This window comes from Hyaloscypha bicolor (assembly GCF_002865645.1).
Source record: "Hyaloscypha bicolor E unplaced genomic scaffold K444scaffold_182, whole genome shotgun sequence".
NCBI lineage: Eukaryota > Fungi > Ascomycota > Leotiomycetes > Helotiales > Hyaloscyphaceae > Hyaloscypha > Hyaloscypha bicolor.
Genome location: NW_020194684.1, coordinates 5296784 through 5320359, shown reverse-complemented (window position 1 = coordinate 5320359; position 23576 = coordinate 5296784). Strand labels below are relative to the sequence as shown.

The following is a 23576-nucleotide window of genomic DNA, read 5'->3' as shown; positions in this document are numbered from 1 at the left end:
TGCCCGTAAGAAAGAGTATCCGTAAACCATAGCTAGTTATTAATAAAATAGCCTCGTTAAAGTACTAGAACTACTCCTAATTATTCTCTGCCAAGCCGCAGGCGATATAGGCAGCATAGTATGTGGGATAACGGACGCCCTTGACCAAATATAGCTCGTTAAAGGACCGCAGACCATATATGACTATTAGTAAGAGCCGTAAGTAGAACCGCTCGCCCGAAACTGGGCTATAATAGTAAATACGGCCAATACTATACCCTTGCTTATAGGGCTTCTATATCCGGGTCTTGGTAACCTATATAAAGTGCTATGGGAACTCGTAGTAGAGGTACTAGCGGCCGTCCTTATACGTTACATTATACTCAAAGAAGGCCATTAAGGTCGAGCGGGTATTTGCGGCCCGGTCCGTGATCTGCTCGGGCAAGAGATCGGCCGTAAAGCAGACTATATACTGCCCCGGGAGGTGGATTGCGAGGTATTAAACCGGGGGGAACTCCTAGTATATTAGGCACTTGAACAGGCGCCAGAAAGCCTTTATAGGGCCTATATACCGAGCTTGGAGGTACTAGGTAATCTTATTATTCGTTCCCGAGATAGTAATAGTTATACGGTCTGTTCCTTTATAGATATACTTATAGATATACTTGATTACTTATACGGATATATAAACCTTAATATTAATATACGAGCGGAACTTCTGGAAGAGGTACGGGTTATACGGAACGATCTAGTGGTTATTACGGACGACTTCCTGGCCTGAAAAGCCGGGTTTGCGGACCGTAAACATACGGCCGTTATCCCGGCGCCGGTACTCGGGATACTCATCCTCGCAGATAATTATTATAGCCGTAAATGCCTTGGGGAACCTCTTCTGGTATGTGAGCAGGGCTATAGGCGTACTACGGGCTATATACGGGGCTTTCGGATTATTATTGAGGCCATACGGCCCGTAAGATATCTGGCTAGTAACTACGGCCGTAAGTTCGCCCGTAGGATCCTATAACGGGTCTGGAAGCTCGGTATAAATAACCTCGTCGACTAAATCAGGGATTAAGAAAATAGTATCCCTCCTAAGAAATAAGAGCAGGTATATATACAGGAGGCTATACTTCTGGTACTTAATCGTATATATATGGCCCGTATATTATCCGAAAAGGTGATTCTTAAGGTCCGCAAGAAGCTCTCTTACCTTTAGGACAAAGACCCGGTAAAGGAGATCCGGACGATTAATTGCTTACTGCCCGTTTAAGAGGTAATCTATAATCTCAGGCCAGTGCGGGTTAGCTATAAACGTAATAAAGAAGTTTGGCTTATTAAAGTACCGTATAATAGCCATCGAGTCTTGAAAGAGCTACTATATAAAGCAATTACTGCCCGTAAAGCTTGACGGGAGGATAAAGCAATGGCCAATATTGCCCGTATAGACGTTCTTGCGGATTAGAGCATTCGTAAGTCCCATATAGATATCCGTACGGATATTCTACTAGTATAAGCGGAGCCAGTCGAGCGAGGTCGTCTTACAGGTAATATATGCATTAATAACGTACTACTAGAAGAAGCGGCCAGTATAAAAGAGTAGGGAGAAGGCTAGACGGATATAGAGGTAGTACCGGTAAAAGGCCCGCTATTCGAGCTGTATTCGCTAGCGGGTCCCGGTATAGTCCTGTAACTATAACTCGTAGTACTAGCCCGGGTTACTATACGGGAAGAGCAAGATATAGTAGAGCGGCATATATACTACGTATATAACGTTAACCGTATATAGCTATGGATACTCGCGGCCTGCCTTGCGGACCGTTAGTACCAGATTGCGGCGGCTTGCATCCGTATACTTGTCCGGGATTAGGACGGTAACCTCGTTACTTATAGGGAGGTTCTTATGACGATAATCCGCATCCGACTCGAGGATTAAGCGTATCTGCGAGTTAAGTAAGACCCGGAAATCGGTTTACTGGCTCGTAAGACACTTGCGGGCCGTCTTATAGACCGTAATAAACGGATTATAGTCCGTAAGCATATCCGTAAGCTATAAAAGGACCATATGATCTAAGCGAGGGAAGTTAGTAGCCCGGATATTAGTTATAAAGAGCGGGTCGTAGAAGAAGAGCTATGCAAAGGAGGGTTCGGCGTATATAGCAGGCTATAGCGGGCCTTGGAAGTAGAAGAGCTCGCCATAGATCTGAAAGTACTGGATCCTACGGGAGAAGTTAATCCGGGCGTCCTTCTTATAGCTAATTAATATAAAGGCAAAAGCATAATTATATGCCCGGATATTTGTCTGGAAGGCCCGGCAGAGCGGGTTATTGCCCGTAAAGAGGTAAGAGAGGTATGGAGGAGGCTTGCGGATTAGAGGAAGTATCACGTCGCCCTTCTTGTAACAGGCCTCAAAGCGATCGTCCATATGGCCAAAATAGAGGGCTCCGCAAGCTATATAGCGACCCGTAAGCGGACCGGTCATATGTGCGGGAGCTGGCCGGAAGCGGGAGAGGAAGGCAGGAGGCCGTATAGGAGGTAGGTCGGCTGGAGGGTCCTCCACGATATAAACGGGGGCCGCGACGGACGGTTGACGGATCCGTCGCTGGCGCCGTGGGGCTGGCTCGTCCGCAGAAACGTCCGTAACCGACCGTCGTCATCGCCGGGAGGTAGGGAGGGCATTCGGATCGAGTTCTTGCAAGGCAGAGCACCGCTGGATACGATTAGTAGTATTTCGGGCCTATTAACTAGTTAATTAAGCCAGAAAAGGGGGAGGATACAAACTCGACAGTGAGAGCAAGTCTTATATGGCTTAGCCCGCTCTGTAATAAAGTCAGAAGCAGGCCGGTTCTGCTTACAGGAAGTACAAAAGCGGGGAGGGTCTATAGTAATAGAGAGAAGAAGGAGAGGAGAGTAATGTGAGGTCAGGATTTTTTTTTAGCGCTTTTTACGGGGCCCCTAGCTTAAGATTTTCCCCCGAGCTTTAAAAAATCGTAAGAAAAGCCCCTCGCATTCCAGAACCACTAAAATAGAGAGAAAGGTACTTGAGCTTCTCCTCTCTAATCCCCAGCTGAGCCCTAAGGATTTGGACGGAATCGCGTTCCGATGCGCGATTCCCTAGAAGAGGGAGATTCTGGTGTTCCTCACGTGACCCGTTTTTTTTTACGGAGCCCCGTGAGCCAACCGCTTAGGGTGGCCTGAACGTAGGACAATATAGAGAAGAAGACAGTACAATGAAAATTAGTGTCTTTTTATGTCCGCCGCGGCGGGCGCCTCGATTGAACGCGATTTTTTCAGTGGCCCAAGCACAATTTCTTTCTGTAGTCCAGCAACGCATTTTGTGGCTCAAAGAGCCAGGGGGAAACAGTCAGAGCAAGCCTCCAAATGAAGTCCCTCTCGTTCGTCTATAACCTAAACCTCTCTCATCACTTCCATTGGCGTCTTGTGGGGGATAGAGCAGTCCCGACGACAAAGGCAATCGGAGGCCTTTGAAGACCGCGAATTACTTGAATAATTTTAGAGGTTTGTTATTAAACTCGACTTGATCGATAATATGAACCAATCACTGACATATAGCAGATGTCTACCACCGGACGCAGTGAGGCATTGTACACTCGAGAGCAAGTCAATGATTACCTCTCCTACATTTCCTTTCCCGTGACCAAATACAACATCACTCCAGAGTCCACCCAGACAGAAGATTGCCTTGCATATCTCTCTGCTCTTCAGAAATATCAGCTTTCAAAGGTTCCGTTTGAGAACCTAGAACTGCATTACTCAAAAGAACGTCACATTTCGCTAGACGCACCGGACCTCTTCGAGAAGATCGTTGCTTCTAAGAATGGGAGAGGTGGATATTGTATGGAGAACAACGCCTTCTTTGGGGCCATCCTGAAGACGCTGGGATTTGAAGTTATTCCTACAGGTGCAAGAGTCTTACTTTCCGGTGGATCTGGTGGATGGTAAGGAATAATCTCATCTCAGCTCACCATCCCATGCCTGGTTTGAGTTAAAGAATCCCTGTAAATTTAGTCGCTTACTTGGATCTGTAACAACAGGAGTCATTCTGTTAATCTGGTCTATATTGCTGGCCAGACTTATCTTATCGACGTCGGATTTGGCGGTAAGTTGAAAGCTCTTGAGCCCACAACATTTCCCGATTAAGTCGTTGATCAGGGAATGGCCCTACGAGGCCCCTTCCTCTTGTGGATGGACATATATCAAAATGGGGAGCTACAGAAACAGAACTGAGATTGATCTACCGTGAGCCAACAAATTCTGTAGTTCAAGGCATGTGGATTTTTGAAAGCAGAATATCGAACCAACATGATTGGACGCCAAATTATTGCTTTGGGTTAACTGAATTCCTGCCGCAAGACTTCGAGGTCATGAATTATGCAACATCTACCCGGAGAACGAGTTGGTTTACATTCGATATCATCTGCCTGAAGATGATTCTGGACGAGGAGAAGGACGACATAATCGGAGCTCTGTTTCTTTCGGGCTCGACGCTGAAGAGGAGAAGGTTTGGGACTACCGAAACCATTACTGAATGTGCCAATGAAGATCAACGAGCATCAGTATTGAAAGAGCACTTCGGAATAAGTTTGTCCCGCCGAGAGCGCAGTGGTATCAAAGGCATGGTCACCGAGCTGAAAGGGGGTAGTAAATCGGGTCTCTGATTAGAGACTTTACAATGATCTGGGATTTTTCCAAGTCTCTCCAATATACACCGGCTCGTCTATAACAACTAGCAACAAAACAATGGCGCAAACCACCTAGAATCTGAGCTCTCTGGCGACACGCTTGTGCGCCAGTTATTGCCCGTTCCCAGCCGATTTGGATGTCTCGACAGAAAGTGACTGTTAGAATGATAGATCAACCGCGCTCATAAGTCATCGGTGACACGATGGGGGGGTTCAAGATGGTTTGGGGACTTGTCCCAGACTTTACCACATATTTGGAATAAACTCTTGCTCCTGAAGTTCCAGGCTGTTCTGACAAGAGTTTGAAGTTGGAGGATTCAATCTAGGCTGCAGGACGCACATTTCTGGGGGTTGAATACCCGCACTCTTCAGCAATTCATCCTGAGCGATTGCTTCCGGCTCTGGCGTCAAGACATCTCAGCGTCAACTCAAAAGCCTTCCACTTCCGAAGTTCTGTTTCTAAGGAACGTTACATCATTTCCCGTCTTCAAGTTTCAATTGTATCGCATTTGGCTAAGTTGAGCCGAAACATGAGTCGGCAGTCTGCAGCTTTCCGTTACCACTACTGCGTTGACCGTCATGACTCGCGTCCGTTCGCCTAAATAGGGGTAAGGTTTCTGTGTGGCTTCTCGTTCGATGGTGGACTCCAAGTGCTTCACCCACAGTCTCCGTGCGTATTGCTCGATATTTATTTGCTAATTCAAGTGATAAACATCTGGCAGATATCATTTGGTGTCTGAGACTCGCAATCTCGTTTCCAACTTATTTGCCATTTCGATGGAATGAAGAATCTGGACACTAAGACTGCTTGAATCTCGTTCAAAGCTTGCTGCCACTCTGTATCAGAGAAATATCTAGTCGGCCAAATTTGAATTGGATCACCACTTCTGCGGGTGTGAGGCAAGCAGCCACCCGCGCAGCCGAGGATCGAGGCGTACTGGTCGACTTGCTGCGCAGAGACACTCTGACCAAGATCCGGTCTCCTTTCCTCTTGAAATCTTAATTGGAATTGTTTTCCCACATCTTTTCCTTTCTTTATGCATCGTTACAGTCGTTCATCATGAAATTTCTTGCACTGATACTTCTGGCCGCTGGCCTCATCCAAGCACTACCTGGATTACACAAAGCCCGTACTTCAAAGGGTCCCAAGAAAGCCCCTCAGCCAACGGTGAGGATTTCGGATAGCCTTGAATCCACTTAGCTAATATCCAACTCCAAATCAGTGTATCCGTGACAAGCTTTACAGTATCTTTCACGACGATCGATATTGCTCAAGCGCGAAAGCCTTCTGCAGCCAGTACATCGCCGTGACGACCGTCTCGACCACTGTAGTAAAGGTAACTGTAACCTCATATACCAGTGTTTTTGACACCACTTCTACTGTTACAGCTGTTTGGTAAGCATCCGGTCCGAAATCGTGTTGGTTGCATACGCTTTCTGACGGATACCAGCTTGACAACAAAGACCTCAACAACTACCGCTTCCGCCTTTCCGAAAGTGAAGCGTTCTCCTTTACCTCCCACTTTTGCTCCTGGCAACGCTGGAATACACCCTCCGGAGTTACTTAGCAGCGCTTGCTCTTGTTTAGTATCTCCGGTAATCAAGGTTAGGCAGATAGCTACCAGCACAACAATAACCACTCGGAATGTAAGTTGTCAAACAGGTTTTGGGTTGAGCACAGTAAAGTTGACATTCAACTCAGTGGACACGCCACTTCACCAGGCTCACGACCAAGACCATCCAGTCTACCGCTCCCACGACAAAAACTGCTGTTACCCCATCCCTTCCTTCCAACTCGACAGACCCTGGTAGCCAAAGTAGCTCAGGCAACTCAGATACGCCTTCAAGATCTGTACCTACAACTTCAGTCGCTACTTCGGCAACGCTCCCTGCTATCCAATCTCCGAGCGTATCCGACTTCCCTCCGGCGACTTCAGTCACTACATCTTCAACTCTTACTGCTCAGTCTTCAAACGTATTCGACTCTTCATCAACGGCTCTCCCTACTTCCCAATCTCCAATCATATCCGACTCATCACCGGCGACCCCCATTGCTGCTGCTTCAACACTCCCTAATACTCAGTCTCCCACTCCGTCTGACTTTCCACCGGCTTCAGCCGCTGCCACCTCAACCCAACCGGTAACTCAGCCTTCAAGCCTTCTTACCGTTTCACAAACGACCTCAAGTACTGCAGTTTCAACGCATCAAATCGCCCAATCTCCAGGTCTATCTGGCTCTTCTCCAATGACCTCAGGTGCTGCAGCCTCCACTACAGCGGTACGTTCCTCACAGACCCTCTCCACTCCTGAATAATCCCACCTGATGTTTCAAACAGGGTGTCATCGCTGCTCCTTCATCAACGATCGAACCATCTTCCCCACCTTCTCCAGCCGCTTACTGCACAGCTGCAGCTGGAGAGTTAATCGGTCCCATAAGTCAGCGGCCGTTCAACCCAGAGTGCGGATTTTCCTACGCTCCTTCACCCGTGGATCCCAGCACCATCTATACCGTTGCCTCGTACCTAGACTGTCTCGTGATCTGCGATGCTGATCCATTTTGTGCGGCATTTTCGTACTTCTTTACACTTGCAACAGTCAATTGTTATGCATCCAATATCAACGAGGATTTCATATTCCCACCTGAACTGGATCCTAATGTCGACAGTGGGGAAAACGATCTTGGTGAGATCCCTTAATGATGCACGGGTTTGCCCTCAAAAGAGATATAAGAAAAAAATTTGAGATATTTCTGATAGGACTACGTGAATGAGTGGGCCGAGAGGCGGATGAAATGGATGCGCTTTTGTTATTTGATCTTCTTGAATGAAAGGCATTTAATTATTGATAGTCACTTTATTCATAAACCAGATTTGGGTGAACAAGGTTCAGATCTTTAACCTGGACTCAAAAGAAGCACAATCGGCAAGAACCTGCGCGGGCTCTGTGAGAGGAAAGCACATCAATATTCAAAAGTCCTCCGTCTCTATTAGCGATACCTTGTGATGAGTAACAGATTCACAATAAATAAAGGGGAGGATATTTAGAGAGAAACGCAGATGAGGAGAGTGGAAGCACTTCAACCCAACTTAGAAGAAAGTTCGCCCCTTTGCTCAGTCCTCTTCGACACTCGTCATTGCCCAACACTTCGTGAACCCGAAGTCTAAAAATATAAAAGGTGGGGGTTTTCTTGCTTGACCCCCGTCGCCGAAAATTACCAATTCAAGCCACTGATTCGACGGCAATTCCTCCAAAGCGGGGAATTTTCCGCGTCCAGCATCGCGGTATAATTGAAGCCGAGATCGCATCCTAAACTTTCTTTCTCTTCTCAAGCATTGTATTCGTCTGATGTTCAACATGGCAAAAATATTCGATGCTGCTGAAGGTACGATCTGAATTCCCGCCTGTCCTGTTCTGCGTTGACAGTTTCTCCAGTTGCAAAGCACAACAGTCCCAATGACTGCTGGGTGGTGCTCTATGGCGATGTTTGGGATGTCTCCGAATTCCTCCCCTCTCACCCCGGTGGCTCCAAGATCATACTCAAGCTCGCAGGCCGCGATGCCACGGAAGAATATGACCCCATACATCCTCCTGGCACCTTAGAAGAAAACCTCAAAGCCTCCGCCAAGCTCGGGAAGCTCGATCCCTCGACATTACGCAAGCCCAGCACCGATGTCGCCGAGAAGGAACAAATGAAAGATGGACCACCGAATATGCACAGTTTGCTGAATCTAGATGAGATTGAAGAGGTTGCAACAAAGCAAGTGTCGAAGAAATGCTGGGCATACTATTATTCCGCTTCCGATGACCTTATCTCGAAGAGCTTCAACAATTTGGTGTACAAACAGATCCTGTTACGGCCAAGGGTGTTTGTGGACTGTACGAAATGCGATACTTCGACTACGCTCCTTGGACATAAAGTTGGGATCCCGTTATATGTTTCTCCTGCTGCGATGGCGAGGTTGGCACATCCTGCTGGTGAGCGGGGTATTGCTCAGGGCATAAGCCCATTCGGGGCCCTGCAGGTTGTCTCGAACAATGCATCTATGACCCCGGAACAAATTGTCGAGGGTTCATTACCTGGTCAGATCTTTGGATGGCAAATATATGTGCAAAATGATAGGAGCAAGAGCGAAGCCATGTTGGCTAGGATCAACAAGATGTCGGACAAATACAAATTCATTGTCTTGACTTTAGATGCGCCGGTGCCTGGTAAAAGAGAGCACGATGAGAAAACTCAGGAAATTGGAGCATCACTTCCTGTATCATCTGGTGTCAAGACTGCCGAGGAGCCAAAGAGACCCGGTGGTGGCGGGGTGGGACAGCAGTTGTTCTGGGGAACAGCTGCTGATCTCACTTGGAAGAGTACACTCCAGTGGTTGGCAAAACACACTTCGATGCCAATTGTGCTGAAGGGCCTTCAGACGCATGAAGATGCATATTTGGCTGCGCAGTATGCACCTCAAGTGAAGGCTATCATTTTGTCAAATCATGGAGGACGAGCTCTTGATACTGCGCCTCCGGCTGTCCATACCCTTTTGGAGATCAGGAAATATTGTCCAGAAGTGTTCAGCAGAATCGAGGTCTGGGTGGATGGTGGCATCAAAAGAGGAACAGATGTCGTGAAAGCTTTGTGCCTAGGTGCTAAAGCCGTGGGCGTTGGCAGAGCTGCGCTGTTCGGCCTCGGAGCAGGTGGTGTCGAGGGTGTGGAGAGGACTTTTGAGAGTAAGAAGCCTGCTCACTTAGTTTTTGGTGGTCATACTTACAGAATTTCTAGTCCTGAAAGCAGAGACAGAGACCTGCATGAAGCTTCTCGGTGCCGAAAAGATCAGCGATTTGGGTCTAAAACATGTAAGGCACCTATTTCCATGCTCATCATGAAATACTAACCTTCTTGACTAGATCAATACAAGAGCGGTGGAACGAGATATATATGACGGCCATGCAGGGTTAGAGAAACTTGGCCTATGGGTCAAGGCGAATCTATAGAGGGTTTTTATGATAAACCGAAATCTATACCTGATTCTGATCAATCCATTGCCTCTAAATCCCAGTTTAAAGCCCCACCGCTCCAGATATTTCTCCAGATTCCCATCCACGTCCTTCTTCGCCGCCAGCCTCCCTTCCTCATTCTTTCTATTCAGTCACCTTCCATCAAAAAATAGAGCGGGCAAACATCAATCAAGAATCAATACAGCGCAGCCACCTCCTCAACGCACGCAATATTCGCCGGATTCAGCACCTTCTGCTTCTCAATCTCCTCATATCACATCTTCGCAAGTTCCCAATTGACTTCCGATTCCTCCCCTTCAGCGGGGTAAAGGCAGTGGCAGCGAAACCGTTGAGCATCGCTTGACGTAACGTTTCCATCTCTTCACTTCCAGAGAACCCATAAGGAGGCCGTGAATGGACGGGAAGGACGAGAAATCCTCATCAGCTGCTGAAGCGACGTGTGCGAAGTTGAAATCAAGGATTGCTGTGTGGCGATTTGACTTCGGATCAAACAAGATGTTGTGCAAATCTATTCTTGTTAGTTGACAGTCAAATTGTGAAATGTAAAAAGTAAGTGAGATACCGAGATCACCATGCACGAGAGCTGGGTTTGTGAGCGAGAATCCCGACAGCACTTTCGGGATTCCTGTCTTGAGAAAGCTTTGGAGATGGGTTTGAAGAGTTGGATTTGATTTCCAGCCATCGACTAAGGGGGTTGTCTCTGCAAAATCGAGTTGCATCTTCATTTCTTCGAGATAAATCCTGGCGTAGGTGGCAAAAGGACTACCCCAGGGGTAGGTAATCGGACTACTGGCAATTTCTCCCTTTTCTCCGAAGCGTAGACCACCATATTTTGTTATCGTTGAGGGAAGTTTGTAAGATTAATTTTGAATCATCTTGAAGACTCGAGCAAGTTGGGACAAGATATTTAGTTGCTGTGAAGGCGAAAGAGTCTGAAAGGTCCTGTCCAAAGGCTCGCCGGGCATGCACTGCTCCATTATCCAGCCATTCCCTCCGATGCGCTGTTCCAGTTGTGTCCTTCGGGGATGAGGCTCGAGTCATAGTTTAAGAGAGCGCCTCGCATGAGGAAGATTGCAGCAACTTCGTTTTGAACGCGGATACCATGATTCAGCTGGGCATCGGGATTGGAAAGTCGTGCAACTACTTGTTTTGTACTCCCTTGGAGAAAGGCTGTCCCTGGGTTTCGTTCAGAAGATGAAATCTTGGAGGGCGTGGCCGACGCTTCTCCAATGGAGACGAGATAAATCCAGTTGTTAGAATCCCATCCAAGAGTTTCAACTGATGTAGCCTGAAGGTATCCGTGAGCTCTTGGCATTGGAATCGGTTTGCCTCGTGGCCATAACGCTCCTTTAAGAGAGTGTTGATGAAAGAATGCTGTTTTCCCGCGGCCTGCTTCTTTTGGGAAGTCTGCCATTCTGATTTTGAGGAGAACGGCCAGGGAGATGTTCACCATTTTGAATATGTTATGAAACCGGTAGGTTAAAGCTCATTGAAGAGGAGTTCTCTACCCGTATTTATAGGAGAAGCTTTGGCCACATCCTAAGTTGAGACTCACATGATACAGATTAGAAGCTTAATAATGGCCGCTTTGAATGGCTCATTGCTTTTTCAGAAGATAAGGTCAATGTGCTGTGCCGTACTCGAGCATAGTTTTAGCCACATCCTACAATATGAAACGCAAGTGTTTCATGAGCATGCCTTTGGCGTGAGAACTGCTGTTGTTGCTGGGACTGCTTTGGTTGTTCAAAGGGGAAATAAGCGAGACGCCAATAAAGAGAAAAGGGGGTTTTGAGCAGTGCCTCAGGGATTTGAACATTGTACAATGTGACAGGCCCTCAACTTTTGCAGGTTGAGTCATTTTCAAGCGGAAGTTGCAGTAATAACATAGAATTTGACCAGGCCCGGATTGAAAATTCTATTTCCTTCTTGATCATTTCTAAATCTTGCAAAGCTTTTGTTAGGTTGCTCTTTCCAGGAATATCAAAGGAAGTCAAAGAATCAGAGCAGAGAATTATCTCATCATCTCTAGAAAGTTAGTTCAAGTATATCACAAATCCGTTTCTGAATTTCTTTGATAATTAAGAGAAGATGCAAAGGAATCATTGGGTACCGACGGAGAAGGTATCACATACCGTATTGGAAAATCGTCTCTTCTTTTTGAGTGCATAGGGAAGGTGCGACTCTAAGTCGTCACCTACTTTATTATCTTGACAGTTTAAAAGTGACAAAAACTTATTAGCTCTGTTTTAGTGAATCTTGGTTATAGTGAAATTAAGTGATAGTTCCCTCAATTTCATAGCTTAGTGAACACAATTGATAAGTTCAATTTCCGCAATGGTATAGCCCGTCTCTGCTTGCCCCTTTTCTGTGTTTTTTCTCCTATGTCATAAAATCTTGAGGACATCAAAAATGGTTGAAGATGGAGGGCAACCATTCCAGGGAAAGGGGGACGTAAATGGGGCTTCACAACGCAGTCAGGTCCTTTTTTGATGCCTGGTAAAAATTCAGCATAGCAAACACCCACAATAAGTGCTACTCTCACTTGAATTTGTTAATCTATCCTCTGTTCATTTCTCTGTTCCCTACTACCTCTGAAGATATGAGACCTCCAACTTTACCCTCTCCTCTCCATTGTTCCTGTATTTTTAGGCCCCAATCTGGCGATGTCATCATAAGTTGCTTGGTAATTTCGTCTGATGCCTTTAAATTGTGTGTGAATCATCGCCACCTCTTTGGTGCAATTGGCTTGGGAAATTTGAGGACTACTCCTTGGAAAGCCAGTGTTGAAGGACAAATTTTCGTAACTTATATTTCGCGCAACCAACCACAGCCTTTCCAAAACACAATAGCTTGATAATTTCGTCTGATGTCTTTCAACAGTCCGTGAATTATGGTCAGCTCTCACCTGGGGCTTGACTTGGAGGAATTTGACAGACTACTTACAAAGGTGCAGTTTAAATTTGGGTTCTTGCAAAATAAATTCCACGTAATTGACTATAATCATTGCAAACACAATGCGTATTAATTTCGTTTGATGTCTTTAATAGTCTGTGAATCATCGTGGCTATCACGTAGCAATTCACTTGTGGAAATTTAGAGACTACTCGTTGTAAAGGCGGCATCGAACTGCCGGCTCTTGCAATATAAAATTCGCCCAACCGACAATAACTTTTCCAAAACACAACAACCTTCTTCCACCTCAACCACCATCTGTTCTCCAACCTAGAGCAAACACATTCTTGCATAAAGCTTTGCACTTGCAGAGCATTACCACTTGTTCTTTACACCTGATCTTTCATCCACCTTCTTTTCTCCGGCCCGCCAGTTGTTGAGGTTGGCTGTCGCATCAAGAGATCGGCGACCGTCGCTCACCCTTATTTATCAACTTCCTCTTAACCGCTCTGAGTTCGACTTCTTTTCTTTACCTTTTTGAGGAATTGAGTCAAGCTGTTGCACAAAAAGATCGGGTGACATTGACCGGCTCCGGCTCACCGTCCCCTTCACCCCGCAAATGGTTCTTGCATAGCACGGTTTCGCTTCGATTCTCTGACTTGCTCTAAAGTCGAACCAAGTCCGTCGGCATCCCATCGCGTCGCCGTCACCTCAAAAATATTAAGATCACAATCACCTCTCTGTCACTAAGGCAAGATAACAACTCCTCGCCTCATCGACCTTTTTTGTACACCTCCTATCCGCAAGACAACAACTCCTCGTCTCAACATGACCCGAAGCAAAGCCCCTAATGAAGGTGGCGATGAGCCTCATTTCCCGAATCTGACCAAGGTCCTAGAGGTTTCTCCGACTACGCCCAACTATGTTCTTCCGAACAAGGCTTCCGGAAGCGCCTCGACTGCCAGCCCAAAGCTTGCCTCAGCTGGCAGTTCAAGATCCACCCCAGTCACGACCAAGGCTCTTCCATCTGATGCTGAGGCCACCCCCAAGGATTGGGTAAAGTTTGGCAGTAAGCTGCGCAACGAACTGGCTCAATCTGACTTTGAGCAAGATGATGATGCTACCCCGAAGATCCGAAACCTATGGGATACGGATTCTGATCCAGATCCAGATCACGACCACGAAGACCGCGAGGAAGCCCCGACTGGTCCCGCCAAGCGTGGCAGTGAGTTCCGCAACCCATACCTCGACCATGACCGTGAGGATGGATCCACTGAGCCGTCCAACCCCGGCAATAGGCCGCATGACAAGTTCGAGACAATTTCAGTCCACACGGCTAAGTGTGACCAGTGTGGAGGCCGCAACAAAAAGGTTGTTCAGCGATGCAAGAACTGCAATCTCCAATTCTGCCGTGAATGCCTTGAGAAGAACCATGACGGACAACATTTCGCCAATGTCGAGGCTTTGGACTGGACACCCAAGCCAATGATCCGTAGCAAGCGTACAAATGAGGAAACCAAGAAGAAGAAGGCAGCGGTCACAAAGGCTGCAGCAAGCAAAGCCCCGAAGCATGTCCCTCCACTATCATGATATTTGGCCGTGCTAACTGGTTTGTTTCTAGGAAAGCCTCCCCTGCTGTTCCCACCCGAGCTCCTAGCGAGAGAGTCCAAATTGCCGAAGCCCGCCGACGAAGCACTATCCCAGCTGACGATGACATGATCGGCCATATGCATGAGGAAGTCCCCAGACGTCGTCAACGCTTCGATGATTTCGAATATAATGAGGGTGTGCCCAGCAAGTTCAAGCGTCATTACAGCGATGACGAGGATGATGATAGGATGCCAAAGAAGCCGAGAGGTGGACTTGAAGTTGATCCTGAGTACACTTATGGAGAGTATTCTGATGAAGACTTTGCTGAGGCCAAAGCCAGATATACTCATGAACGCCGTCGTCCTAGAGATCCCCATGAGGACATTGAACGATCCGGCTCGAGACAAAGCATTAACCGTGCTCAGCCGATGGGCTTTGCCTCTACTGCGGGCACTCGCCTTGGAGCTCGCGAGCTTGCAGCACCTATCCCCCGCCCGTCCTCACGTCCCTCCCCACAGAAAGGCCGTCCGCGTGGTATGAGCTACGCTGAGGCCATTGCAGCTGCTATTGAGCAGAAACGAGAAGCCCAACGTAAGGCCGAAGAAGCCCATCGACAAGAGATCATGGCAGCAGCCCAGGATAATCCCTTCGTTGCAGAGTTGTTGGAGCAGGGTAAATTCGATGAAGTGGACGATTTGCTCGAGGTTGCTGCTGCATTGAAACACATGGGAGACACGTCGTAAGCAGATTGAGATATTTCGAGAGCCAAGTCAACTCGATTCTGGCCTTTGAAATGACTCCCAGCCCATGGGCCGAATTTCTGAACGACAGAGTTGAGACAGCCACTCAGTAACACTTTTTCCTTTCTTATTCGACTTTCCTTTGACGCGAGATTTTCTGCATAGACTGCCGGTAATAGAATGAGGGGTTATACGCTGGAGCAATCAACTGTGATGTTGCTTGTGGCGTTTGGAGCAATGGCGTATTAACGGAGTTGCATAGGATTTGCCTCAACGAGGAGGTTAGGCAATGGGGAGTGACACTCTGGGGGGGGGGGGGGGGGGGGGGGGGGGGGGGGGGGGGGGGGGGGGGGGGGGGGGGTTGAGCTTTACTGGCATCGATTTGAGCACAGACTGGCGGTATGGTGGTATGCATGGTTTTTGCGGTTTATTTTCTGCTTTTCTGCATTTCGACGGCGATGGTAGATAAAACCAGAGAGGATAAAGAAAATGCGATGCTTTCATTAAATGTGCCTGTAAATGTCAGCTGTGACCTCAATTGTTCAGCAATGGAACAATCATTACTCATCTTCCCCAGCCCATTCCCCCAATGCCCCGGAGGCTGGAACAATCAAACACTTGTCTCTGTCGCTGTTGTGGGAGGCCGCAAGCTCAGGGTTTGTTGAAGAAAGGTCGTTGATCCTTAGTGGGACAATCTCGGATCTCGGGCTGCAGGCCACTGAAGCGAGAAGCCCAGAGCTCTCCTCGCTTCGCACCTTCCTCTCCAGTCTTGCTGAACTTCGCTCTGCCCATCGAAATCCGATGGATTAAAATATGACTCCTATGTCCAAATCTTTTCAATTGGCGCATTTTCAAGCAAGTGCTTATCCCACGGTAGTTGCTAAATTTGCTACTTCATTATTGTTGGCTGAGAGCAGCCCCTAGGACGGGCCTCCCTTAAGCATCGATCTCACGGCCTTATTTTCTCTCGACAGTTTTGTGACTCACGGCCCAACTTCCCATATATATTTATTTTGAAGACACGAATGCCAAGAAGTAGCGAAAAGTATTCGGGTCAAGTGTTCATTTTATCTAAAATCATGGCAACCGTAACAGACCCAACATTCCGCTCCTACTCTGCTGAGGAGGCAAGGCTCTATTCCGTATCTCGACTTTCATACTCTCAGAACGTATACAATAAAGTCCTTGATCACCATACTGCTACAGGAGGCAAATTTGACCTTCTTCTCGATGTTGGATGTGGTCCAGGGAATGCTACACGTGACCTATCTCTGTCCTTTGACAAGACAATTGGAGCGGATCCTGGGGCGCAGATGATTGAGGCAGCCAATGCGTTGGGAGGCAAGACCAAGTCAAGAAAAGCCATTGAATTTGTGGTAGCTGCTGCAGAGGAGATATCTCAGATCAAGGGATTGGAACCAGGCTCTGTGGATCTCCTGACTGCTGCTATGGCCGTAAGTTGCGACCCCGGAGACTGCAAATATTTGCTGAATTAGCAGGCTCATTGGTTTGATATGGCCAAATTTTGGGCTGAAGCAGCAAAGGTGGTCAAGCCAGGGGGCACAGTGGCTCTCTGGACTTGTGGTTAGTACAGGATCCTGAACATAGTTCGTGGCAGAGCTGACCTCCAATTAGCATCTTCTTTTGCTCGTAAGTCAAACCTTTACCATAACGTCATTCAATCCACTGATGTTTAGGAGATCCATCAACTCCAAACTACGAAAAAGTTCAGCAAGTCCTCCTGCGTTTCGAAAGAGAGACTCTCGCACCGTACGAGCTTCCGGGGAACCGTCTCTCGATGGAGATGTATGACAACTTACCCCTTCTGTGGAACGTAACTCCCCCTGTCAAAGACTTTCTGCAGTCGGAATATGTCAAGCATGACTATGATCGAGAAGGAGTGTTGAGCAACGGTGTTGATTTCTTTGGCGAGGGGTCATTTACAACATTGGATGAAGAAAGCAAAGGCCTAAGTACCGCAAGCATGGTCACAAGATGGAGAGCTGCGAATCCAGAGTTGGTTGACACAGATAAAGATGCCGTGAAGGTATTTATCCGGGAGCTGAAAGAAGTATTGGGAGGACAGGACTGGATACTGAGAGGCACGGGAACTGCAATTTTGTTATTCAAGAAGTCTGCTTGATCTCTCCTGACAGTGGGAACTGCGAGCCGGCTCAGCTGGAGACTCCCATTCGGTACAAGGTATCGAGGAAGTGCCGTGGGATAAAAGCATCAAAGAATTATTTTCGTCCTTGAGTAACTCCAGACGAAGTCTTTAATCAAATGTACAGGGTTTTAAGCATTGAATTTCCCTTCTGCATTGCATATGCAAACCCATATTTCTTGCACAGCCTGCACAGCCTGCACAGCTCTCAGGATAAGGACATGGCGCTGTATTATCGTAAAGTCTAGGCTACCTATCGTCTCCCGTCGCCCTCGTGGGCACCTCTTTGGGTTTTACGAGCAAGATTCGGGAGACACTCGCCGAGAACCACACCCCCAGGGGTCTCAAACAACGCGTGCTAGGTCCTTGTCCCACCCATAGGCCTCCTGCGGTTGGCGGGGGATGTTCAATGAGACTGGCCTCGATCACATGACTGAGACATCTTCTCCTCGATCACCCCTCCTCCGCATTTTAAGCACCAAGTGCGGGAGAAGCAAAAAAGCAAGCTGATTGATTAACCTTCAGCACGAGTCAAAGTCAAAGACATCGACGCAGCAGCATCTGCACAGATTTTTGACGAGGGCGTGTGCGCCCAATGACATCTCCGCCACCTCGGGCACTCATGCTCATTGGGCAATGCAACCACTTAACGCGAAAAAACGCGCTAGAGGAACTTCACGCGTCTTGCAATTTTAATATCAACCCCTCCTGATCGGCCATTCTCACCCAGCCAGCATACGCACGCGCCCTCGATGACTCGCAGGATTGAGGGCGGTCTCACTCACCGCCCTGCGCGTGTGCATCTCAGTACTGACATGGATGGGGGATAACCTCATGGAAGACGATAAGATTGCTCAAACGCTTCACACTGAATATTGATTGGCGAGGCTCCGGTCAGCCATCGACCCCTCAGACAGCTCCCCTTTGCGTCACAGGTGAGGGGGAGAGCTCCATGAGATGAGGTCAATATTGCCCATCGCAAGGAAAGGAATCAAGGAGGGCGGCCGTCGCTTGCGGGAAAAGTCAATTGGCACTGGACTGGGCAGGATGCGAGAAGCGCGTACAGGAAGTGCCCGGAGCAGGATCAGAAGGCGTGGGATATGACGCTGCCTTGCTGCTCGTGCATCGAGAATCTCAACGGCCGAGGAGGGCGGCCAAGAGGCAGCTCGTGGCCCCAAGTGTGGAAGTCTGTGTTCTCCCGCAGCTCTACCCGCTAGCACGTTGACAAAAGCCTCTATGGCAGATTCAGACGAATGATTTCAGATGCAAGTCGTGGCCCTCGAGCGAGCCCTAGCCGTCGACCAGCGTGCGGGCCATGGAGGGTGACCCGGAGAACCATGGAGACGGGAGGGAGCGTTGATAGGCTGGCTGCTTGGGCTCAAGCTCCCCAGGAGAGTCGAGATGAAGCTCCCTTGCCGCGATTCAGGCGAGACAACATAATATCATTCGATGATCCAAGAACTGAATAGTGCGTAGAGCAGCACCCATCCATCTCGTAGCCCAATCTATGGTGCACTAGATCCATCTGAAGTGCTAAGATCAAGCAAGGCAAGGCAGGGCAAGGTAAGGTAAGGCAGTGGTCGTGGTCTTGCAGTGAGGGCGTTCTCGGTGTCCCTGGTCTGCCCACCCGCCCATCACGAGGCCAAGCTGCCGGCAGGGGTTCGGAGCATTAAGGACTTGGGAGCTCTGCTATTAACTGGCACCGCACGCCCGCCGTTGCAGACGGCCTCTCTTCTTCTTCCATCGACGTACAGCAGGACCTGCATCCCGCCCTACCAAAAGCACTCATACAAGACCTCAACGGTGTCGCAGAGGGGTACTCCCCACCTCCATCAATTCTCCTTGACAAAAGCAATTCATCTATCAACCTCGTCGACATCGAAGTGTTGTTGCGCAGCCAAAAAATCAATTGCGCCTCGCCGTCGCATCGGGCGCATCGCAATCCTCAGTCAACCTCGAGCTCCACCACAACCACACCACACGATAAGACCTCACAAACCTCACAATGCTTCTCCCATCCGCCCTCACCTGCGACTCGACCCTCCCAACACCATCAACCTCCAAAACCCGCTTCCAACATGCCTCCACCCTCTTCGCATCCCCACCGCTCTCACCACCGCCATCCTCCACCCACCCAGCAATAACAAACCTCTACTCCACCTGCCGCGCCCTCCAATCCATGCTCTCGCCCCCTCCAGCTCCAACCCAGCTCCCCTCCCCACCAACAACGCACGCCCTTGCCCCCTCACCCTTCAAGCTGCGCCTGCGCGCACGTCGAGAAGAAACACCCTCGAACCTGACACCGAGGAAGAAGATCAGCAAGCGCAGCGCCGCGCCGCCGAGGGGGATAAACAAGCGACGGAGAGCCGTAGATGACGACCTCTCGCGAGAAACTGCCGAAGCTTCCGCCGAGTCCGAACAAGAGGAAGACGAAGAAAAGGAAGGTTTACCCAGCACCCCTAAGCGTCGACGATTTGCGCCGGAGATCCTCCCGCTGGGACTAGAGAGATCCGATTTCCACACCTTGCATCTACAGACGGTCACCGCGTCGCAAGAGAATGTTCTCCAGAGCGTCGAAGGCTCAACTGAGGCTCAGGATGGAGGGAAGGAAGGAGAATGGACGACGGAAGAGGATCGCTTGCTTGTCGAGCTCGTGTTGGAGAAACTCAAGCTCACGAAGTCGGATTGGCAGGACTGCGCGAGAAGTTTAGGGAAGGATAGAGGGAGTGTGGGGAAGCGGTGGAAGAGCTTGATGGGGAATGGGGAGGTGGGGTTGAGGAGTAGGGGTAGTAGGCGGGCGAAGATTCATGGGACGTGGAGGTGACACTTCTCTTCATCATCATCACTCACTCAGTCTTTTATTATCCTTAGAAAATTTTCGTTTGTTATGAGAAAGGGTTTATATATGGTTTGGCGTTTTGGATTGGAGTTATAGGTTGAAGACGTTTGGGACGGGTTTGCAAGGGATTGTTTTGTGGATTCGGGTTGGGTGAGTTGGCTTTTCATATGATATCCCGCGAACGCGAATGGCGCTCTGCCCTGTTATTAGGGCCTTAGCTATATTCATCTACTCATACCGATGACCTGGGTTCGAGCTATATAAATGTGATGTGTGGTTGGGTGCCTTAAAGTACAAGCACAGATGGCGAAGACATCAACTGGCGGATTGCGTTTATATTGGTTGTACCCCGACTTCTGGTTTTCAAGATTGTCATTGTCCCAGTAGCACGCGATTCAAAGTGGGTCGAGCGGGCCTAGTTCAGAACAGATTCAAACTCATGCCCGAAGGGGTATCTATAAAGGGGCCCATTTGCTTTCTCATCCGGCATCATAACTGTCCTACCGTACCCGGTTTCCCTCCCTAGCTCCAGCCGATTTCTCATACTCCTTACCGGATCCCAATATTAATACCCAGCCCCTACTCTAACGCCATATCAGACCAAATCCCTTTCAGGCTTCCCCATCCCACTCCCACCAGGACTTCCCAACCCAGCAACTCCCTCCTCATCACTCTCCTGAACGCTGCTTATCTCCACCGTCTTATGGACCTTGATACCTCCCATGTCTTTTCCCTCTCTAGCGCTAGCCCCACCCCTAAGACTAATCCACGCCTCACCCCCAACCTCAAAAGAGTCCGCAAACGGACTCCTGACACTCGTCACTGTCCCCCTCGGATCCACAACATCGTTCCTTAACCTAATACTCTCGTGCCCTAAGCTCCGCGACGATTGATGAGATTTTGATCGAGAGTGGGCAATGGGAGGGAGGTAGGGGTGTGTGATAGAGTGACGGTTGGAGGAGAGGTTGTAGAAGGAGCGGAATAATGGGCGGAGAGTTGCGCCGCCTGCAGCGACGAAGCCGAGGCCTGGTTCCACTGTAGACCAGATTGCTACATCTCTGAAATGGGTCAGTAAGATTTCAAATGGGGCAAGGGGGAAGGGGAGTGGTACACTGTTGCGAAGAGGAAGTCATCGGGTATTCCTAGGACTTTGATGTAGGGGATGCGAATCATGGCTGCGATGCCTGCACTGCTCATCGTCAGTATACGAAGTTGGAGGAAAGGGGTTGCTTACAGTAGTCCTAGAGAAAGGAGTCCTGCAACGGAGACCTTTGTCCTAGTGTTCATCTTCAAGTGCCACAGCAAGACAACGGGCAACAGGCCCAGAATCCAATCTGCGGTAAAGGAGACTACCGAGTGGGCGATGGCTGCATTTGGGACAACGGCCTGGTTGATACAGCTCCCCTTCAATCCCGCATACTGACGCCAGAAGAAGCTGACTGGCTTGCATTGAAAGAGCGCGAGGAAGAAGTAGAAGATTGAGAAAGAGAAAACCATCGTTAAGGTACCATAGATGACCCAACGTTGACTTGGGTTGATGCATATGCGAAGGAGGAAGAGGGCGATGGAGAGGCGGATGGATGCTGTTGTTATAGCGTAGAGAAGGTCGTAGAGCCACCAGAAGTAGAGTGCTTTAGGTATGTCCTCAGGAGAAATGTCTTTGAGGTGGCGTCCTGTTCCATAGTGGATTCCGGATAACGAGCATGCAATGTATGTGGTAAAGAAGCCCTTGATGATAGATATTAGATTAGTGAAAACATAAGCCGGTTGAGGGAAGTATGAGCTATACCAGAGATATGAGAAGAAGATAGTCATCAGTTCCCCAACTTTTGCTCAAGAAAGCCCTGACGTAGACCCTTAAGGAGACAAACAGATATGCTAACCCTAGGAACAGTCCAGCCACAGCAGCTACCGCAATATCAGTTTTATCCTAAGGGAACCGGTTTCCGGAAACTGACTTAGCTCAGGGCCTCTGTCAACAGCCATCACAACAACGTCCGAGCAGCCTGGCAGCCTCTACCCTCTCAGTCCTTGGTTCCAGCAACAACGATAGCATGAGAGATGACAAAGGCATAAATATCAGGGGAAACATGGGATGGAAACTCCTTAAGATCCAAGAAATGCCCCACCTCCGTACATATACATCCCGCTGCAAAGAAGCACACTAATTCTCCGGCCACACTTTGAGGATCCACTAAAATCACAAACTTCTGTATGTCACTGGACATCCACATTTCTGACAAACACGAGCCAGAGTCTGCCGCTAATGTCAGCCGCAAAGGAGGCAGAGAGGTTTGTCCGATTTGCTGCTGGAATCCACTGCAAGTCTTCCCCGTTGTGGATTCAGCCCCGAGGAATCATTGATGCGCGTCCCAGCATGGCCAATAACCATAAGCGGATTGTGGGGTTTGCGGAGATGTTGGCTATTGGTCAGGGCACCGAGGCAGGTCGGGAGATTTTTGATGAGGCGCCGATTTCGGGAAAATTTGAGCGGGTTCGCGGTTCACAGAAAAAGCGGCACTAATTTTCAATGTCCCAGGTCAAAATTGGACATTTATTTGGAGGCAGGACCTAAAGTCTGGAACGTCTCAGATATCTAATGGGAGTAGACTTTGATTGCACAATATCGTTCGTGTACATTCAGAGAGGAAGTATTTGAAATGCCTGGCTTGACTTGGGACATTGCAAATGACTCTCGCTTTTTGTGTCTCTCAGGAGGTAAGAGGGAAAGGAGGTGGTTGAGTTGTGGGAGAGAGCGACGGCAAGAGTATTTTAGAGCAGCACTGGACCGAGGAGCCTTGACCGGATTCTGTCTCAGTAGGCGAGGTCAATGTTCGGGTATGTTCGGGTACTTCGTATCTCTATTCGAGGTAGGGATAAATCCCACCCCTTGAATGATTACCAGTGGGACCTTTGGCAACGCCACACTGAAACTTCCTTAATATCCCCAAATTAGGAAATATCAGGTGCTTTTGAGAGCTGTGATTCGCTATAGACCCTTGATTGCGTGCCTTTACTGGTGTGAAGCGTGCATGAGAATGTGGGCGAATATTGAACCCACCCGTAATTATTTCCGGGGATAGTCGGGAACACGTAATTTGGATCGTAGTTATGTAATTATGTAATATAGTATATCCCTACTTCGAGGATCATCGTTGCAAGGCTTACGGAGGGGTTTCCGCATCCTCACGTTCTCTACCCGGACAGCAGCCATACCCCCTCATGTTAACCAAGTCGAGACTTCAATCTTACAACAAAATCCTCTCAATATATTGAAGTAATCCTCCTTCAAGAAGCAGTGAATTTAAAGCTACAAGATAACAAAGATAAGATTATTTCTCAAGCTGCCCGTACCAAACAACTCTTTCCCCCCGCGTGACGCAAGACAGCATCGAAACCGGCACAAGATACCCTCACCACTCGCAGATAACGAACTTCCTCGGATTCCCAGTACCCGAGGAGCCTCAAAGATAATCTTTTGAGCAAGATACCTCTCCATCATGTGATATCCAGCCCCCACAGACCCCCCAATCTTCAAATACGCGAGATGTGAAACCCCAGGCAGGCCCCTCCTTGCCAAGCCGAGGGTTCCTCACAAGTACCGCTGAAACAGATTCTGAGAAGCCCAAGGGGCGACTGTCAGAGTCTTGGCATTTTGAAAC

General features: G+C 48.7%; 10 protein-coding genes across 10 annotated transcripts; 7 read left to right on the top strand and 3 right to left on the bottom strand.

Moving 5' to 3' along the window:
* Positions 1-637: 637 nt before the first annotated feature.
* K444DRAFT_545990 (uncharacterized protein) lies at positions 638-953 on the top strand (the record flags this gene model as incomplete). The annotated part of the gene is made up of 2 exons (XM_024876187.1): positions 638-706; positions 834-953. Coding segments are annotated over 2 exons (189 nt in total), but the record flags the coding sequence as incomplete, so codon positions are not given.
* A 2282-nt stretch (positions 954-3235) lies between these two features.
* K444DRAFT_621097 (arylamine N-acetyltransferase 1) lies at positions 3236-5113 on the top strand. The gene is made up of 4 exons (XM_024881827.1): positions 3236-3495; positions 3553-3935; positions 4032-4096; positions 4150-5113. Exons 2-4 carry the CDS (start codon positions 3553-3555, stop codon positions 4653-4655), a joined length of 954 nt encoding a protein of 317 aa, XP_024728878.1. The 5' UTR covers positions 3236-3495; the 3' UTR covers positions 4656-5113.
* A 626-nt stretch (positions 5114-5739) lies between these two features.
* K444DRAFT_637202 (uncharacterized protein) lies at positions 5740-7682 on the top strand (the record flags this gene model as incomplete). Its single annotated transcript, XM_024884094.1, has 7 exons — positions 5740-5847; positions 5926-6016; positions 6069-6075; positions 6131-6326; positions 6382-6957; positions 7016-7361; positions 7528-7682. 7 exons carry the CDS (start codon positions 5740-5742, stop codon positions 7680-7682), a joined length of 1479 nt encoding a protein of 492 aa, XP_024728877.1.
* Positions 7683-8033: 351 nt separating this feature from the next.
* Positions 8034-9665, top strand: K444DRAFT_543944 (L-lactate ferricytochrome c oxidoreductase; the record flags this gene model as incomplete). The annotated part of the gene is made up of 4 exons (XM_024876006.1): positions 8034-8061; positions 8112-9401; positions 9454-9527; positions 9579-9665. 4 exons carry the CDS (start codon positions 8034-8036, stop codon positions 9663-9665), a joined length of 1479 nt encoding a protein of 492 aa, XP_024728876.1.
* A 110-nt stretch (positions 9666-9775) lies between these two features.
* Positions 9776-10539, bottom strand: K444DRAFT_248724 (uncharacterized protein). Its single transcript, XM_024871332.1, has 2 exons — positions 10252-10539; positions 9776-10197 (listed from the first exon to the last, which is right to left on the bottom strand). Exons 1-2 carry the CDS (start codon positions 10412-10414, stop codon positions 9986-9988), a joined length of 375 nt encoding a protein of 124 aa, XP_024728875.1. The 5' UTR covers positions 10415-10539; the 3' UTR covers positions 9776-9985.
* Positions 10540-10665: 126 nt separating this feature from the next.
* On the bottom strand, positions 10666-11142 carry K444DRAFT_669642 (uncharacterized protein; the record flags this gene model as incomplete). The annotated part of the gene is made up of 1 exon (XM_024887544.1): positions 10666-11142. The coding sequence occupies one exon, from the start codon at positions 11140-11142 to the stop codon at positions 10666-10668; it is 477 nt and encodes a 158-aa protein (XP_024728874.1).
* Positions 11143-13171: 2029 nt separating this feature from the next.
* Positions 13172-14604, top strand: K444DRAFT_248705 (uncharacterized protein). The gene has a single exon (XM_024871331.1). It carries the CDS (start codon positions 13410-13412, stop codon positions 14169-14171), a length of 762 nt encoding a protein of 253 aa, XP_024728873.1. The 5' UTR covers positions 13172-13409; the 3' UTR covers positions 14172-14604.
* Positions 14605-15990: 1386 nt separating this feature from the next.
* On the top strand, positions 15991-17054 carry K444DRAFT_669640 (S-adenosyl-L-methionine-dependent methyltransferase; the record flags this gene model as incomplete). Its single annotated transcript, XM_024887543.1, has 4 exons — positions 15991-16365; positions 16411-16495; positions 16547-16561; positions 16609-17054. 4 exons carry the CDS (start codon positions 15991-15993, stop codon positions 17052-17054), a joined length of 921 nt encoding a protein of 306 aa, XP_024728872.1.
* Positions 17055-18601: 1547 nt separating this feature from the next.
* On the top strand, positions 18602-19912 carry K444DRAFT_248636 (uncharacterized protein). Its single transcript, XM_024871330.1, has one exon. The coding sequence runs from the start codon at positions 19081-19083 to the stop codon at positions 19897-19899; it is 819 nt and encodes a 272-aa protein (XP_024728871.1). The 5' UTR covers positions 18602-19080; the 3' UTR covers positions 19900-19912.
* Positions 19913-20509: 597 nt separating this feature from the next.
* On the bottom strand, positions 20510-21900 carry K444DRAFT_647904 (uncharacterized protein; the record flags this gene model as incomplete). The annotated part of the gene is made up of 5 exons (XM_024885401.1): positions 20510-20972; positions 21026-21103; positions 21149-21642; positions 21704-21822; positions 21873-21900. 5 exons carry the CDS (start codon positions 21898-21900, stop codon positions 20510-20512), a joined length of 1182 nt encoding a protein of 393 aa, XP_024728870.1.
* Positions 21901-23576: the final 1676 nt, after the last annotated feature.

Coding starts and splice junctions, on each gene's coding strand:
- K444DRAFT_621097 (XM_024881827.1), top strand. CDS start 3,553: ATGTCTACCACCGGACGCAGTGAGGCATTGTACACTCGAGAGCAAGTC. Junction 3,936..4,031: donor TCCGGTGGATCTGGTGGATG/GTAAGGAATAAT, acceptor CTGTAACAACAG/GAGTCATTCTGTTAATCTGG. Junction 4,097..4,149: donor TATCGACGTCGGATTTGGCG/GTAAGTTGAAAG, acceptor GTCGTTGATCAG/GGAATGGCCCTACGAGGCCC.
- K444DRAFT_248724 (XM_024871332.1), bottom strand. CDS start 10,414: ATGAAGATGCAACTCGATTTTGCAGAGACAACCCCCTTAGTCGATGGC. Junction 10,198..10,251: donor TCTCGTGCATGGTGATCTCG/GTATCTCACTTA, acceptor TAACAAGAATAG/ATTTGCACAACATCTTGTTT.
- K444DRAFT_248705 (XM_024871331.1), top strand. CDS start 13,410: ATGACCCGAAGCAAAGCCCCTAATGAAGGTGGCGATGAGCCTCATTTC.
- K444DRAFT_248636 (XM_024871330.1), top strand. CDS start 19,081: ATGCTTCTCCCATCCGCCCTCACCTGCGACTCGACCCTCCCAACACCA.